At 58.5% G+C, this 15,187-nt stretch overlaps 1 protein-coding gene across 5 annotated transcripts in view; it reads left to right on the forward strand.

The window, feature by feature from the left end:
* The window catches only part of DLGAP4 (DLG associated protein 4), a 150,773-nt gene that overhangs the window by 84,037 nt on the left and 51,549 nt on the right, over positions 1 to 15,187 (forward strand). Inside the window, exons 3-7 of one of the 5 annotated variants that reach the window (XM_027888492.1) lie at positions 97 to 1,139; positions 2,464 to 2,631; positions 7,901 to 8,118; positions 11,463 to 11,577; positions 14,402 to 14,452. In XM_027888492.1, the coding sequence (XP_027744293.1) occupies positions 189 to 1,139; positions 2,464 to 2,631; positions 7,901 to 8,118; positions 11,463 to 11,577; positions 14,402 to 14,452 (1,503 nt within the window). In that variant the 5' untranslated portion in view covers positions 97 to 188. Of the gene's footprint in view, positions 1 to 96; positions 1,140 to 1,745; positions 1,800 to 2,463; positions 2,632 to 5,800; positions 5,846 to 7,900; positions 8,119 to 11,462; positions 11,578 to 14,401; positions 14,453 to 15,187 lie in introns of those variants that run through there. The other 4 variants (XM_027888494.1, XM_027888493.1, XM_027888495.1 and 1 more) reach the window with 4 other exon arrangements.

Genomic DNA, 15,187 nt, shown 5'->3' on the forward strand with positions numbered 1-15,187 from the left:
ATTTGGGTTCAGAGCTGGAACAGCCCCCACAGGGATGCCCCCTGGGCTGCCGGAGGGGTTCCCAGCTGGCTCTCAGGATTTCTCCTCTTCCTCCAGGTACAGGGAAGTCTGCAGGGAAGCGGGGCCAGTGCTCCTGCGAGGGGTCTGCCACAGCGTCCCTGCGTGATGGTCTAGGAAGCACTGGGACCATGAAGGGCTTAGGAGATAACAGAAGCCGCCACCTCTCTGATAACCTGGACTCCCCTCAAGACTCTCTTTATGCCCCCCAGGACAGGAACCCTTATCTCCTCAGCCCCACTGACTCCTTCACCATGGATCCCCGATTCCCAGCCCAGAACACGCTCCATGGTGACTGTCTCCTTCCACTCAACAACCAGATCTCCAACAGCAGCACTTTCCCCCGCATTCATTACAACTCCCACTTCGAGGTCCCGGATGACAACCCTTTTCCGAGCCATGCCCAAGCCACAAAGATCAACCGCCTGCCTGCAAACCTCCTTGATCAGTTCGAGAAGCAGCTGCCCATCCACAGGGATGGCTTCAGCACCCTCCAGTTCCAGCGGAGCGACGCGAAGCACCGGAGCGAGAGCCCTGGGCGCATCCGGCACCTTGTCCACTCTGTGCAGAAGCTCTTTGCCAAGTCCCAGTCTCTGGAGGGACCCACCAAGGGAAACGTGAATGGGAAGAAAGGAGCAGATGACGCCAAGCAAAACCGGAGGAGCAAGAGCAAGGACCGAGCGAAGACCTCCGAGCCCAAGCGCAGGACCAGGTCCAACATCTCTGGCTGGTGGAGCTCAGATGACAACCTGGACAGCGATACCTGCAGCTACCGCAACCCCATGGGGCTGATGACGCTGGGCCGGCAGCCCGATCACAGCCAGCCAAAGTACTTCATGCACGCCTACAACACCATCAGCGAGCACATGCTGAAATCCTCCAAGAGCAATAACGACCTCAAAGTCACCCCTTGCACCAATATCCCCATCAACAACGACTCCAACTACATCAAGCGGGGCTCCTGGTCCACGCTGACGCTCAGCCATGCCCGGGAGGTGTGCCAGAAGGCCTCCGCCACCATTGACAAAGCCTTGCTCAAATCCAAGTCCTGCCACCAGGACTTGGCTTACCACTACCTGCAGGTGGGTGCCGGGGTGGGGCATGGCATGCTCCGTGCAGGGAGTGCATGGGAGTTTGGGGGACACTCTCTCTCTGGGCACCCTATAGCCCGTGTGACCTTATCAAACATCTCCAGATGGTTCAACTGCCACCTAAGGTCACATTGCCAGGAGAGGCCTGGGAGGGGCCCCAGTAATAGACCCCCATTCCTCCTTCAGGGACACTGGTGAACATGGGGTCCATCTCCCACATCTGCATCATTGTCCCAGCATCCCCCAGCCCCTGTGCTGGACCATGGCAGCCTGGGGAGGAGGAGATGTGCCACACCATACCCTCTGCTGCGATCCCAATTTGCTGCAGGCCCCACACATGCCCCCACTGCCTGCCCAGACCCTGAAGATGCTGGGGGGAAACTCTTGGGCAGGTGGGTGTGTAGCTGCCCACATGTGGTTGTTCCCAGTGGGTGCCCATGCAGCTGGACATGCTGAGGGACTGTGTCTCACACTTCACTTGGACACAGCTCCCCAAGGTCCAGCCCTGCTCCCACAGAGACCCCCGCTCCACTGCCCCACGGGTTGAAGATCCCCAGCAATAACTAACACTTACCCCTTATATCCACGCATCACAAGGATGTGCCAGCGTGCCCAGTAAGCCCCACTCTGCCCAGCTTCCCCGGAGTGCTGGTAGGACCGACAGCTGCCTCACTCGCCCACGTGGAGCGGGGCTGGGGGCAGGGGGGCAATGCCAGCCCCCAGCTTGCATGGCCGTGGCCTGCATGGCTAATGCTAATTTGAAACCCCGTCACCAATAGCTCCAGGTCACTGTGGCAAATTCCAAAAGCGGTTCTTAAACGACATGAACCTGGTTGTGCCCTAGAGAGAGGAATGAAGACAAATAAGCCAGGCCTGGATGAGGGGAGAAGGGGACCAATCTGTGTATGTAAATCTCCAGCATCGCTTTAATGCAGAGTTGCCATGGGCTCCCTTGGTTGTGCCCAGCAAGCTTACAAGCTTTAAAGAGCAGTGAGTTATTGAAGCACACTCTGTTTCCAATACTGTTCTGGTCACGGCTGCAAATCAAACTTCCAAGGGACTGAACTCATCAGGAACATCAGCAGGAAAAATGGTCTTGGCCTGGTTTCTTTTTCTTTGTCCCCCTCCTTCCAGTGAAGTGTTTGAGGTCAAAGAGCTGCAGCCAAACTCTCTATGGGCCCAGTTCCCCTCCACCTGCAGAGCCTGTCGGGCAGCTCCGACAGCCTCTCACCTCTCGGGGTCTGGCCCTGGCTGGGGGTGTGAGGCTGCCCTGGCCATCGTTCCCCCCATATAATGAGCCTCCATTTCTCGACAGCCTGACGCAGGGCTGTGGGCACAGCTGGGTGGCACGAGCCCAGCCAGCAGCTGGGCAGCCCCACCGCTCGGCTGGGAGGACACGGGTGCCCCGCTGCAGCCGAGCGAGCCCCCACGGAAGTGGGACCAACCCCTCAGCCCCGGGCCGACCGACGCAGGCAGCGCCCAGGTAGGGATCTTGTATTGAGGGAAAGCTTGTGCCCAGCTCCCTCCCACCCTGACCCTGACCCTCATGGGACCACTGGACAGGGGCAGGAGCCTGTGCCACCAGACCTGGAGCGGACAGGCAGCAGCCAACAGCCTGGAGGGGCACTGGGGGATGCCAGGGTACAACCAACATCTCAAGTGCCCGGAGCAGCCCCTGCAGCCAACAGCATCTCACCAGCAAAGCTAAGACCCCCAGCACCCAGAAAATACGATGTTCTGTGCCCCTGCAAGCCAACAGGTGCTCAGGCTGATCTTGTACTTATGTGATCCATAGAGATCAGGGCACAGGGCTCAGGAACCTCAAGGTAGCATGGGCTGATTGTATCCAAGACCCCTCCTCGACATGGGAAAGGGACTACACTGGTAATGGCGAAGTCATCTCTGCAACTGGTGTGTGGGAAACATCCTGTCACATGCTCCACGGGGCGACAGGATGAGCCCACTCCCTGCATGTGCCACAAGGAGGAACTGCAGGGATTTGCCTGCCAAGTGCCAGGGGGGCACAGAGGCCCTGCCCTGCTGTGGATGGGGCTCTTGCCAGGTAGAAATTCCTGGTGGGTCCCAGAAGTAAAGGGACATAAGGGAGGGCAGGAGGAGTGGGATGGGGACAAACAGGACACCCCAGCCTCCAGTTTGGGCAAGCTCCTCAGGCTATTCACCTCTCCTGCCCCATTTGCAGACTCTGGGTAGTCTTGGGCTTCACTGGGGACTATTGGGGGTTCATGTGATGTTTCCAGGCCCATTCCCATACCCAGACGTTAGAGCTGGTAATCACCCAGCTCGAGGTCCAGCCCTGTCCCATTGTCATCAGGGGTTTCTTGGGATCAGTCCCCAAAGTGACACAGCTCCATTTGTAGAGCAGAGTCCCCAGGGAGGGAGGTTGTGTTCTCCATGCCCCGTTCCCCCATCTCCGGGGGCCCCACATGTGGCTGGCAGCACAAGGAAAGAGGCTGAGGGGTCAGGATCCCTATGGCTAGGAAGCTCCTTGGAGTGGGAGATGACCCAGGCAGGGGTGAGAAGGAGCTGTGGATCCCAGGACCATAGCAAAGGGATGGGCAGTGTGGGGGCTCCCAGGGGACAGTCACCATAAACCTCATGCATCACCCAGATAAGCCTCCCCAACCCCACTTACAGTCAGACCACACCTGAACTTCCTTAGCCCCCAGGACCCCCCAGAATAGTTCATAATCCAGACTGGGTGGCCTGTTCAGTGCCAGCAACTCAGTGGATGCTCACTGCCTCATGCCAGCCCCACCTAGCTGCCATGGAGCAAGAATCAAGCCCAGGGCCTTCCTAGAGGGCGCCCTGCCAGAAGGACAGCCGGGGCCCAAGGGCTCCAGTTTGCTTTCTCAAGGACATGGCCGAGCCCGCGGCTGACCCCGAGGGACATGGCCCTGGAGGGAGCAGCAGTGTGCCCACGTCAGTGGAGCCTGTGCATGGCCCTGCATCCCTGCCCGCTGCGCCCGCCCCGCCAGAGCTTGGCAGGGCGTTCCTGTGTGCTGCATGGCCGTGTGTGGCGGGGCTGAGCTGCATGTCAGAGCTGGCACGTGTGTGAATGGAAACGCTGTTTGCTCTGCAAGTCTCTTCCTCCAGACCTCCCTGAAACTGTGGGAGCTGTGCAGCTTCTGCACCCCTGTCCAGAGCCCAGGAGTGGAGCCCTTCCCTTCCCTCCACTCCCCGCTCAGTTGGGGGATGCCCATGTGACCCCTTCCCTTTCCTCTCCATGCTCTGCTCATGGCAGGAGAGCAGCAGAGCCAGACAGTGCTGCTGGTTTGTGACGTTCAGCATTGTGGCAGCAGCAAACCCCAGTTCTAGCGATGGACACATGCCTGAATCCCACATGCACTGCATGGCACCACATGGACCATGACTGGGCAGAAGGATGCACATCCCTGCAGCCTGGAAGACCACCTCTGGTGCCTACTCCTCACCTCCATGCAGCCTGAGGGCAGGTGCATCCCCAAGCCCCCACAAATGCTTGACCTGGGGGTCCTCTTATATCCACCCCCTCCACACCAACCAGAACACCATGGGCAGAACCAAACACACACCTGGGAGAGCAGCAAGAAGGGCAGCAGAGTCCTACTGCCAGTGAGGAGCCTCCAGAGCTGCCCTGGGCCAGGCCTTGGTGCCCTCAAGCCCTCTTGGTCCTGTCTGTGACACATGGGCTGTTCTCAGAGCCCAGAGTCTCACCTGCCAGGAATGTTGCTGCCATCAAGGGGCCTCAGTGACCAGTGTCAATGTCTGTCCTTGACCACAGGAGCTGCTCTGGGCTCATCATCCCCATCACAGAGCTTCAGACCATGGGACAGACTCCTCACATCCTCAGGGGCCTGACAGTGCAGAGAAACACCCCAAAAGACCCTGAAGAGCACCCCAAGTACCTGTACTGCTTTTGGAGGTTCCCAAGGGCACCTGCTTTTCTTTTCAGGTGTGATACTTATGAAACATTTGTCCTGCACTCTGTACCACAGGAGCAAGAGCTTCCTGTGGACTCTGTATGCGGGCAGAGGCGGGACACAATCCAGACTGGGGTAGGGGATTCAGAGGGTGTTCCTTCCCCTTGACTGCTGAACTGGAATGTAGAGCCCCCTGAGAGCTGTGTCTTGCTGTCTTGCCAAAGTGAAAAGCAGAGGAAAGGCAGGGAAAGGAGAAATAAGGTAGCTCGGTGAGGACCAGCGGGCTGTCCCGATGCCACAGGGAGGCTGTCCTTGGGAGAGGGCCAGAGTCTGTACAGGGCAGGCAGTGCTGGGGGCTGCATGGCTCATGGGCTGCACCAGCAGAGACACACTGAGAGGGCCAGAGGCCAGGAGGTGTATGCACCAGTCCTGGTGGAACTGAGCAGCCCCCAGCCCCTGCCCTGGAGCAGCAGCACTAGAGCAGCCACAGCAGCCTTAATGCCCCCATTGTCCTGGGCTGAACCCAGCACCCCTCACTTCCCCACACCATCCGGCGTTTGCCCCTGCACAGGGCACGGCCATGCAGTCCCTGGTCTGCTGAGCAACCTGGCTGCTGGCAGACTCTGCCCTCCTCCTCCAGGCCTCTCCCCTTCCCAGCCCCACCTGCCCCCGCCCCAGCCCCGTGTTAGTCCAAGACCCCCAGAGGCAGGAGCTGCAGCTCCCCCCGAGGAAAAGGCAAGCAGCCAAATGCAGTCTCCAGTCAGACCTGACACAAAGGTAATGGGTATTAAAGTGCTTTCTCAAGGCCCTTGTCTCCTTTAGGGACAGAGCCAGACATCCCAGTGGCCTGTTGGGATCCCTCCCGTGGCAGGACTTAGCTGGAGCCAGTGCAGTCCCTCCTGGCCAGCCTCGAGGCCACCAGTGTGGACAGAGGCTGGGGCAGAGGCAGTGCTCACAGCCAGCAGGGAAAGGTCTCTAGGCTCTTTTCCTACATTTGTAGGAATGTGATGAAAACACCTGCAGCCCCTGAGCTGGGCAGTCAGCAGCAGCCAGCCTGGGAGTTACAGCCAAGCACAAAGATTGCAGGAGGCAGGGTAGAAAGAGATGGGAAAACCCACACCAGCAGCAAGTGGGGCCAGGGACACCTGGCCAGGTGTGAGTCTCACATGGAAGACTCACTCCCCATTAGTCCCCACCTGGATCTCACACACCTGCATCAGCCCTGACTCTGTGTTCCACAACCCCCAGTAATGCAGGTGCTGGGTCATGGGCACACTCCTGACAAGAGCCCCATCACTCACAGGCTGTTTGAGCTTTGTTCCACACCTTGCCTTCTCCTGGACACACAGAGAAGGCAGCAGGATGGCAGGACACAGGCTGAGCTTCTGCTCCCTTGGGCGTAAAGAGCCCTTGGGGTGAGCTGAGCTGTTGTGTGTGGATTGAGCCTGGACACAGCCCAGGCCCTCCCAGGACCACGAGCAGCCACTACCTGAGGATCTAAACCTCACCAGAAGATGCTGCACCCCAACAGCATCAGATAGACCCTCAGACTGGCCCTGGCTCCCACAGAACATACCTGCAGTGAACAGGGGTGGGAAAAGGCACCACACAGCATTTAACAGCTCTGGCTCATCACAGCTGCAGCACAGCTCTGCATTCCCAGAGAACTGTATGAACACTGGCTGCTTAATCCCACGGCTCCCTGGGGATCTGGGCAGATCCAGCAGCTCCATCCAGCACAGCCAATTTGGATGCTCCTCAGCAGCATGAGCTGTGATCAGCACAAGACCCATTGCTGCTGCCCATGGCACCCACCCAACCTGCTGCTCCCCCAGGCAGACTGGGTGGCCTCAGGCCACCCTGGGGTCGGCATAGCATGGACATGGCTGCACCCTCACGTCTGTCCTTGCTTCTCCATGGCCTCATCACTCAAGGGCAGGACAAAGACCAGCAGCAATCTGAGTGAGCCACAGAGCCAAGGCTTGCTCCTGGCAACTCGAGCTTCCCCATCTTTCTCCTTACCTGTCCCACACGATGTGTGGCTCTTGTCCTGGTCAGTTCTGGGCACCTTGGCTCTGCCTCCAGTCCCCCACACAAACCCTTCACAGGATGGGCAGGTGGGGTGTTGGCTACTGTGGTTGCTCAGTGCTTCAAGCCTCCAGTGGGACCATCAGCTCACTCATCTCTAGTGAAGGAACAAGAGACCATGTCTGACTCAAATTAGTTGTGGAGTTGCCATCTTAGTAGAGTTAGAAGCAGTTCTCTTGCCGAAGGTGCTGCTCATCTTTGTGCAGAGAGGCCAGTGCAAAGTCTGTATGCCTGAGCTGCTCCAGAGGGACTTGTGAGAGCCTGACTTGGCTTCAGAAATTAATTTCAGCCACTCAGAGTCACATTCAACTCAGAAATCTAAAAGGGTGTTAGATCCTGTCTGGGCTTTGACTCGCAAGTCCTGCTCTACAACAGAACTTTTGTGTTCAGTGACATGGTCTGTGTGATGAACACCCGTGTCTACTCCTGTCCCAATGCCCCACACAAGCCCTCCTCCCTCCCCATTACATCTGGCATTGTGCAGCTTGGATTGGCTGTGTGAGCATGTCTGGTGTGGAGGTGGTCTGCAGCAGCAGGGGAAATGGCTGTGATGTGCTGAAACAGAAGCCACCAAACCCAGGGCTGTCTGGCATGAAGTGGTAAGGGAGGGTCATAAAGGAGTTGTGTTGCTCGTTCCCACTGCACTCCAGTGGAAGGTCCAGCAATCCCCCCAAGTCCCCATGATCCCATTGGTCCACGAGGTGCCATCCCTCACATCTGCTCATGCTCTCCTTTCTCCTGTAGGTGCCTCAGGGGGAGTGGAACAACACGCTGTCCAGGGACAAGGACAGCGAGATCCCGTGCCGGCGCATGCGGAGCGGGAGTTACATCAAAGCCATGGGGGATGATGATAGTGAAGACTCAGAAAACAGCCCCAAACCATCCCCAAAAACTGCAGCTCGGAGGCAGAGTTACCTCAAGGCCACCCAACAGTCCCTGAGTGAGCAGAGCACCACACAAAGGTAATGCTGGAGCTCCTCCAGGAGCTCTGCACGGGTCCCAGAGCAACCCCTGGAGCAGCCCTTGGGGTCTGGCCAGCAGCAGCACCCCACAGAGGCCCCAAGTGGGGATCAGAGCCCAGCAGGGCTCCTGCACCCCAGCTTGGACTGCCCACAGGGCAGACATGAGAAGTGGGACAGGAGGAGATGGGCAGAGGAATGGAGAGAGCTCCCCATCCTGGTGACTCCAGATAGCCCTGGCATTCGAAGCTGCTCCAGGTCCCTGTCTGCTCAGTGATGGGGAGAGCACTGTTCTGATTGGAGCTGTGGGGATTTCCTCTCCAAGCATCTTCTCCTCTGAGGGAGTACAGAGGTCCCAACCCCATGATGCCACGTGGACATGGAAGCTGCTGACCCAGCATGGCTCAGGACACTTGGCACACAGCCCAAGGCCTGCTGGGACTGTGACAGCTGCTTTACTCCACGGGTGTCCCAAGGACCCTGTGACCAGCCAGAAAGTTGGCACACTGGACTGAGTGATATCCTGAGGCCAGGAGAGAGGAGCCGAGAGGTTAGGCACCAGGCATTGAGGGAGGAAGACCCACAGTGGTTTGACCCAGCCACACAGGAGAGCCAGGGGAACACAGCAGTTTTGCTGGGCCAGAAGGTGGTCCTGCAGGACGGGAGGTGTGTGGCCCATGACCAGTGGTGATGCTTTACTGTGTCCTCACCAGCTGCTCCACTTCCCAGGGCAAGGCATCTGGAGACTGTCAGTGTTTTGGATGCTGCAGCTTGGGAGGGTGTGAGCGGTACGGAAGGGCAGGAAGAAGCATGAGCCATCGCAGATGAACTCCTGAGGCTCAGCAGGCAGAGGGAAGCTGGGTGCAGGCAGTGTGGGGACCCCTCATGGAGGCTTCAGATTGAGGTCAGATGCTTCTTTCTGCTGAGAGATGGTGACAAAATCAACTGTCGGGAGCCCTAGAAACGCTTGCTCTGGATCCATCCCTATTCCCAGCCTTCACATCCACCTCAGAGGAGCAGAGAGGGGTCATGGGGTCTCTGGTGTGAAATACCTATATGGAGAGGCTGGGGTTCCTCATTGCCCATCCAGACCATGTCCATCGGGATCTGAGATGCCTTAAGCGCTGGGCTCAGCCCGAGCACAGGACAGTGCTGGGAAAGTTCTGGGGAGCGTGGGGGATCGGGGCCGCAAGGATGCGGCTGTGGGAAGCGGGGGGCTCGGAGGGCTCCGGTCAGGGTTCGTCCCGGCTGGAGCTCTGCCGGGGGCAGGACCCTGCGGGCCGAAGGGGGCTCTGTAATGGGGCCTTCCCTGGGATGGAGCTGGGGCTGGAGCCGGGGCTGGAGCGGAGCCGGGGCTGGAGCCGGGGCTGGAGCGGAGCCGGGGCTGGAGCGGAGCCGGGGCTGGAGCCGGGGCTGGAGCGGAGCCGGGGCTGGAGCCGAGGCTGGAGCCGGGGCTGGAGCGGAGCCGGGGCTGGAGCCGGGGCTGGAGCCGGGGCTGGAGCCGGGGCTGGAGCGGAGCGCGGCCGCCACCTGCTGACCGGCCCTCGCCGCCCGTCGGGGAGCCCCGGGCTCCACCAGCCGGGGGACAACGGGATGTGGCTGGGACAGGGAAAGACAGCCAGAGCCAGGGCAAGGCACAGAGCAAGGAGCTACGATCCGTCCCTTCGTGAGTGCCTCTGCCCCTCCGTGGTCTGTTGGCCGCTGTCTGTGACTCAGTTTCCCTGCGGACGGGCTGCGAGGGCAGGGCAGGGTGAAGGCCAGTGGAATGGCACAGGGAGGGAATGCTGACTGTTGCAGGACACTGCTGGCTTTACGAGGTGAGCTCACAGACAAAAGATTGTCAGCATGAGGGAAACCTGTCAGTCAGTGGAGAGCACAACGCTTGGGGCTTCACATGGCCTTCACAGGGCTCTGCCCTGCCCTCAGCTCCGCTGTCCCCCAGGCAAGTTACAGACAGACCTCTGCACCCACAGCTGTGACAGATGTGGAGGAAGCAGCACTAAAGGGGCCTCTGTCAGGACCAGAGGCCCTTCCAGGAAATTCCAGCGGGAAAGTCCCCATAGCTCTCCCAGGTTAGCATGACTGACCATGTCTTGCACCTTGTCCATCCATTCAGTGACAAGGATTCTTCACACAGGGTCTCATGGTGGAAGAGATGAACAGGGGAGTCCATCCTTCCCACATCCCTCCTCTTCTTCCTGCATCCCTCCATATCTCTCCAGCCCCTGTGTGCCTGGATCTGAGCTGAGACCACAGCTGAGGTCTGCATTGTGTTGGGCTCGGCAACAGCCCTGATCTCCTCCCTCACAGAGGCTGCTGCCAAGCCCCAGGACCTGGAGAAAGAGTTTCTCCCAGAGTCTGCAGCAAAGGTGCTCTGGAAATACTGTCATCTTGCTCCTGCAGCATTGTCATTCCAGGCTGGCTCCCCTTGGACTTCTTCTAGATAAATTTTTGGGTTCCTCTACACAAATTTTTATACCTCTATATATCCATGTATCTATATAGATATATGAGCGTGTGTGTGTGTGTGTGTATATGTATATGGGAGCCCCCGGTGGTCCAGGGGAAAAGACACTGCACTGTCACTGCAGAGACCCGGGTTCGATTCCCGGTCGGGGCCCCTCCCCGGGCAGATGGAGCTCGTTAGCCCGTAAGGCAATCCATCTACGTCCTGAGGACCTCGCTGCCACCGTCCAAGCGTGCTTGGCCCCGGCGGATGAACCTCAGGATTAAAGGGTGGGCTCAGTTCCGCGCACACTGTGTCTCACCTAAAAAATCCAATGCGCAGGCTGGAAGGTGTAAAAACCTTCCCCGGTTCTTCGTTCGCGAAGAGACTGGCCGTTATATGTATATATCTTGCAGATGTTTCCAGTTGCAAAATCCACAAAACACCATTTAAAAGTAATTTCTCACCCTACCTCTCACTCCCTTCCCACCAGTCCAGGCAGTGCTGTGACTCTGGAGGCTGGCACAGATCCCATGTGCTCCTTGGAGTTCAGCTGGACTAACCTGGTATCTGCAGTGCATTCCTGGGGTTAGTGTGACCTGAAATCTTGTCCTTCTTCTTCTTGTCCTCTCCTTCTGCTGCACCCAACAACCCTTCACCTGTGTGCCAGGCATTCCAGGGGCTGGCAAGGTGAGGAAGTCCTTCCTTCTACTCCAGGGACCAAGCAGTGGATGTGGTACCCGGCATCATCTCCGTGCTGCACAGTGCCTGTGCCTGGCAGAGGGGCTGTGGGCAGGGATGATCTGACCATAGGCAGGGGGGCTCTGGCTCTGCTCCAGCAGAGCCCCAGCACTGCCCCTACTGTGGGGTCACCCCTCACATCCTCCCTCTCTGCTGGCAGGAGCCTGGACCGCCTGGACTCTGTCGAGATCCTCCTACCTCCGAAGTTCCCGACCTGGGAGGAAGAATACAACCAGATCTCTGACAGCGTCAATGAGTCCAGCTGCATCAACCAGGTGAGGTGCTGAAGTGCTGACCGGCTCTGCCAGCTCAGCCTGGCAAGAAAGAAGGCCAGCTCAGGGCAGAGGGAGCATCATCTTCTTCCCCCTTCAAAACAAGGCACTGGCTGCACTCCAGGAACTGCACAGGCTCTTCCCTGGCAGCTTTACCAAAGTGTCAAGGTCAGCTACTTAATCATGATTCATATTAGACCTCCTTCCTCCAGCTTTGCCTCCTCTCACACTGCTGGTGGAGCCAAAGTTATTCTGCCTCAGGTATGGTAGCCCAGAGTGGTGCTCCACAGCACTGGGTCAAACTCAGGGCTGCTCCACGTGCAGGGTCCCACCGTGTCACCCCCTAGAAGCCGCCTGCAAGGCTGTCCAACCCTGCTGCAAACTCCTCGTGCCCAGTGGGTGGGTGCAGAGCCTGGGCCAACCTCACCTGCTGGTGTCCAGCCTGGGACACCGCAGCACTGGGTCACCAGGGACAGTCACCCTGCTCAGCTCAGGACCTCATCCCTCATGCAGCAGACTGGGCCCAGAAACAAGGTGCTTTTAATTCATGAGGCTGAACTCCCAGCTAGCTGGGGATGTCTCTCTTGGATATTCCTGGGCCCCGTGGGGTTGGCAAAGCCAAGGATGCCTGTGAGATGCTGGTAGTGGGTGACAAACCCCTTGTCACAGGGTGAACGCATGCCCTCACCCCTGACTCCCCAGTTCTCATGTCTGGAATGCAGTTGATGCAAACTGGGTTTAATTCCCTACAGAATGGTCTTGGGATTACTCTGGAGCTCTCCCTGGCTCAGGTGGCTCCAAGACAGCTGCCTCACAGGCCAGGAGATAACTTGTGCCATGGAAAGCCTTTGCAGAGGTCTCATGTGCTTATCTCAGCCCTTTCACTGTGTGGGTGAAGGTCCCAGGGCAGGAATGGCTCCATAGGCTTCACCCAGCAGGTCCAGTATTGCCCTGGGCCTCTGTCATGCCCCATCTCTGTTCATGCATGTCTGCTGGGAACATGTGCCCACACAGGCCTGCCCTGTCTGTGAGCCCTGACCAAAGGCAGCAGCACGAGGAGGGGTTACAGCCCTGGAGTGGGCACCAGGAACCCAGGGATGAGGAGTGCTGAGCACTGTGTATCCTGCCAATGTTCCCCTCCAGGTGTGTGGGTCTCTGAAGCCTCCTCTGGCCCAACCCAGCCCCTCTGGTGCCATGGCTGGTACCGCCTGCTGTCCCAGAGCAGTTGGAGCCCTTGGAGGAGAGCTTGGGAGAAGCACAGGGCATTGCTGGGCAAACCTGTTCCCTGTGGTCAGTCTCGTCCCTTGTGCAGCAGCAGCAATTGCTGGGTGTCTCAGTGCACAGAGGGCAGCAGGACCATTGTGTCTTGTCCTTTGCATGTCAGTCCATGCCTGAAGCCAGGTCTCTGCAGAAGACAACGGGTCTATGCTCTCTCCGTGTTTAGAGCTTCTGTTCTGCAGCTGAGTGCAACACCCCATCGAGCCATCAGAAGGGTCTTGGAGTTGAATGGTCTGAGAAGCCCATGACGTGCCAGGAGCTGCCCAGGCAGCCACCCAGAGACAGACTGGTGGCACTGGGATGCTGGGGGAACACCAACTGCCACAGCACCTGCTCAGATGTGGTGCTGCTGCCATCACATCCACTCTGCCACTGCACTCCAAATCCCAGAGAGTTCAGCTCCAGCTGGTTGGGACTGAGAGACTTCCTATGAACTGCATGTCTGTTGATCCAGGATGGAGATGGTTCAGCCACTAGTGTCAGTGCCAGAGGCAGTTCTACCCCTGCCCTCACCTTTGTGTGACCTCCAACACCTTTCTTATGTGTCCAGCCAGACCCCAGTGTCCTCCCACACAGAATTATCCCCTGCTCTGACAGACAAGTCCCCTCTGATTGGTTTTGTCCCCACTCGGCTCCACCTTGCAGACCTCTGGCAGCTGGGGATTCCCCAGGTATGCATGTCAGCATCCCCCTGTCACACCAAGGTGGCCTGAGAGAGCCAGCTGGTGACCCCAACACTGCCAAGTCCCACTGTGCAGATGGGCCAGACTATCCCCCAGAGCCAAGCCTCTTCCCTCAGGTACACTTTGAACCTGGATTCTTCCCAAGATGGGTCACCTTGGGCATGAGCAGGGTAGGTCATGCAGGGCAGAGCCCAGAGAGTGGATGTGCTCTGCAGACTTGGGAAGCAGAGGAAGTGGCATTTCTCCCTACGGGCAGTGCATCAGGGGTCTGTCCACGTGCCACGTGTGTGCCGTAGCTTTGCTGTGGTGGGAAGGCAGCTCAGCTTCTGTGTGGCTTCTTCTGGCTCGGGGTCAGCAGAGGCAGCAGCAAGGTGGCCAGTCCAGCCCATGAGGGTGAGGGACAGTTTCCCTGGCATGGAGCACGCATGGAGCACGCTGGCTCTGTGGGCTGCAGGAGCCCATCGCTGCTCCTGGCCATGCTGGGGGCTTCCCAGAGGTGCTCACTGGGAGCCACACCAGCCTTGTCCAGCTGTCCATGTGTGCCAAGGGGTGTCCCAGCACTGTGTGTCCGCAGTGTCCCCTGTGTATATACATGGATATATAGTGCATACAGCAGGCTGAAGGTGTCAGCAGCTTCTCCTATGGTTGAGATGTCCTGTGGAGCTTTGCTGTGCTGTGTCCATGCCACTGTGTGAGGGGCCTGTGCGACACCTCAGTTGGCAACTTATGAGTACTGAAGTGTCAGCATTGGTGGCCCCAGAGAATGAGCCACCCACTCCCCTTGTCCTCAGTCCCTGTGCAGTGACTGTCTGTGTGAGGGGCTCCCCTGTTCTTGACCTTTAACCTTCTCCAACTCTTTCTTCCAGATGTTTGGACCCCCCTCACTTATCCCTCAGATATTTACCCATGGAGAGCAGGTATTGTCCCGCTGGCGTTTCCCTCATCCTTCCTCATGGAGCTTTCTCGGGTCAGTGGGGACACCCATGGCGGGGTGTGAGGCAGCCTCTGGGGTCAGCCCATGCCCAGGCCAGCAGCAGGAGGAAGAGGAAAAGAGGAGAAGGAGACAGCAGGCACTGCAGGGCAGATGGAAAGCTTGGTGCTGGACCCAGCAGGGGCTTAGGCACTGTCAGTTTTAGAGGGGAAGCAGATGAACTTCTTGAGCCAATCTCATGGAGCTCAGATGCCAAAGCTGGGCAGGATCAATTGTCCTTGAGTGTCAGGAGAAAGAAACGGCCAGGAGAGATAGAAGTGGGCAACGGGGCCAGTCTCAGCATCTCTTATTTTTATTTCGGAATGGTCTGCTCTGGGCTGACTCTGGTTTGATTTGGCCGAGCTTCTGCCAAGTCCAGGTTTCCCCAGCTACTGCCACCAGAGAGCAGAGCAGGGCTGGGGGTACTGGGAGGGAGGTGGAGGCGGTAGCAGAACTGCCCCTGCCCAGCCTACTGCGGTCGGCTGCCGAGCCCTGTCCTGGCCCTCACTGCAGACAAGGCTGGGATGGGTTCTGAGGTGCCACCCAGACCCACCCCAGGCAGCCTGTCCCTGGGCAAGGGTGGGGGCTTTCCCCCAGCCCACACCTCCTTCTTTCTTTCTCCCCATCTCCCCCCATCAGGAGCTAGCCTGCCCTGCTGGGCTCTCGCTGAGACTGGGGTCTC

Source organism: Empidonax traillii, unplaced genomic scaffold (assembly GCF_003031625.1).
Source record: "Empidonax traillii isolate 1590-97213 ecotype Southwest subspecies unplaced genomic scaffold, ASM303162v1 scaffold239:size738852, whole genome shotgun sequence".
NCBI classification, from domain to species: domain Eukaryota; kingdom Metazoa; phylum Chordata; class Aves; order Passeriformes; family Tyrannidae; genus Empidonax; species Empidonax traillii.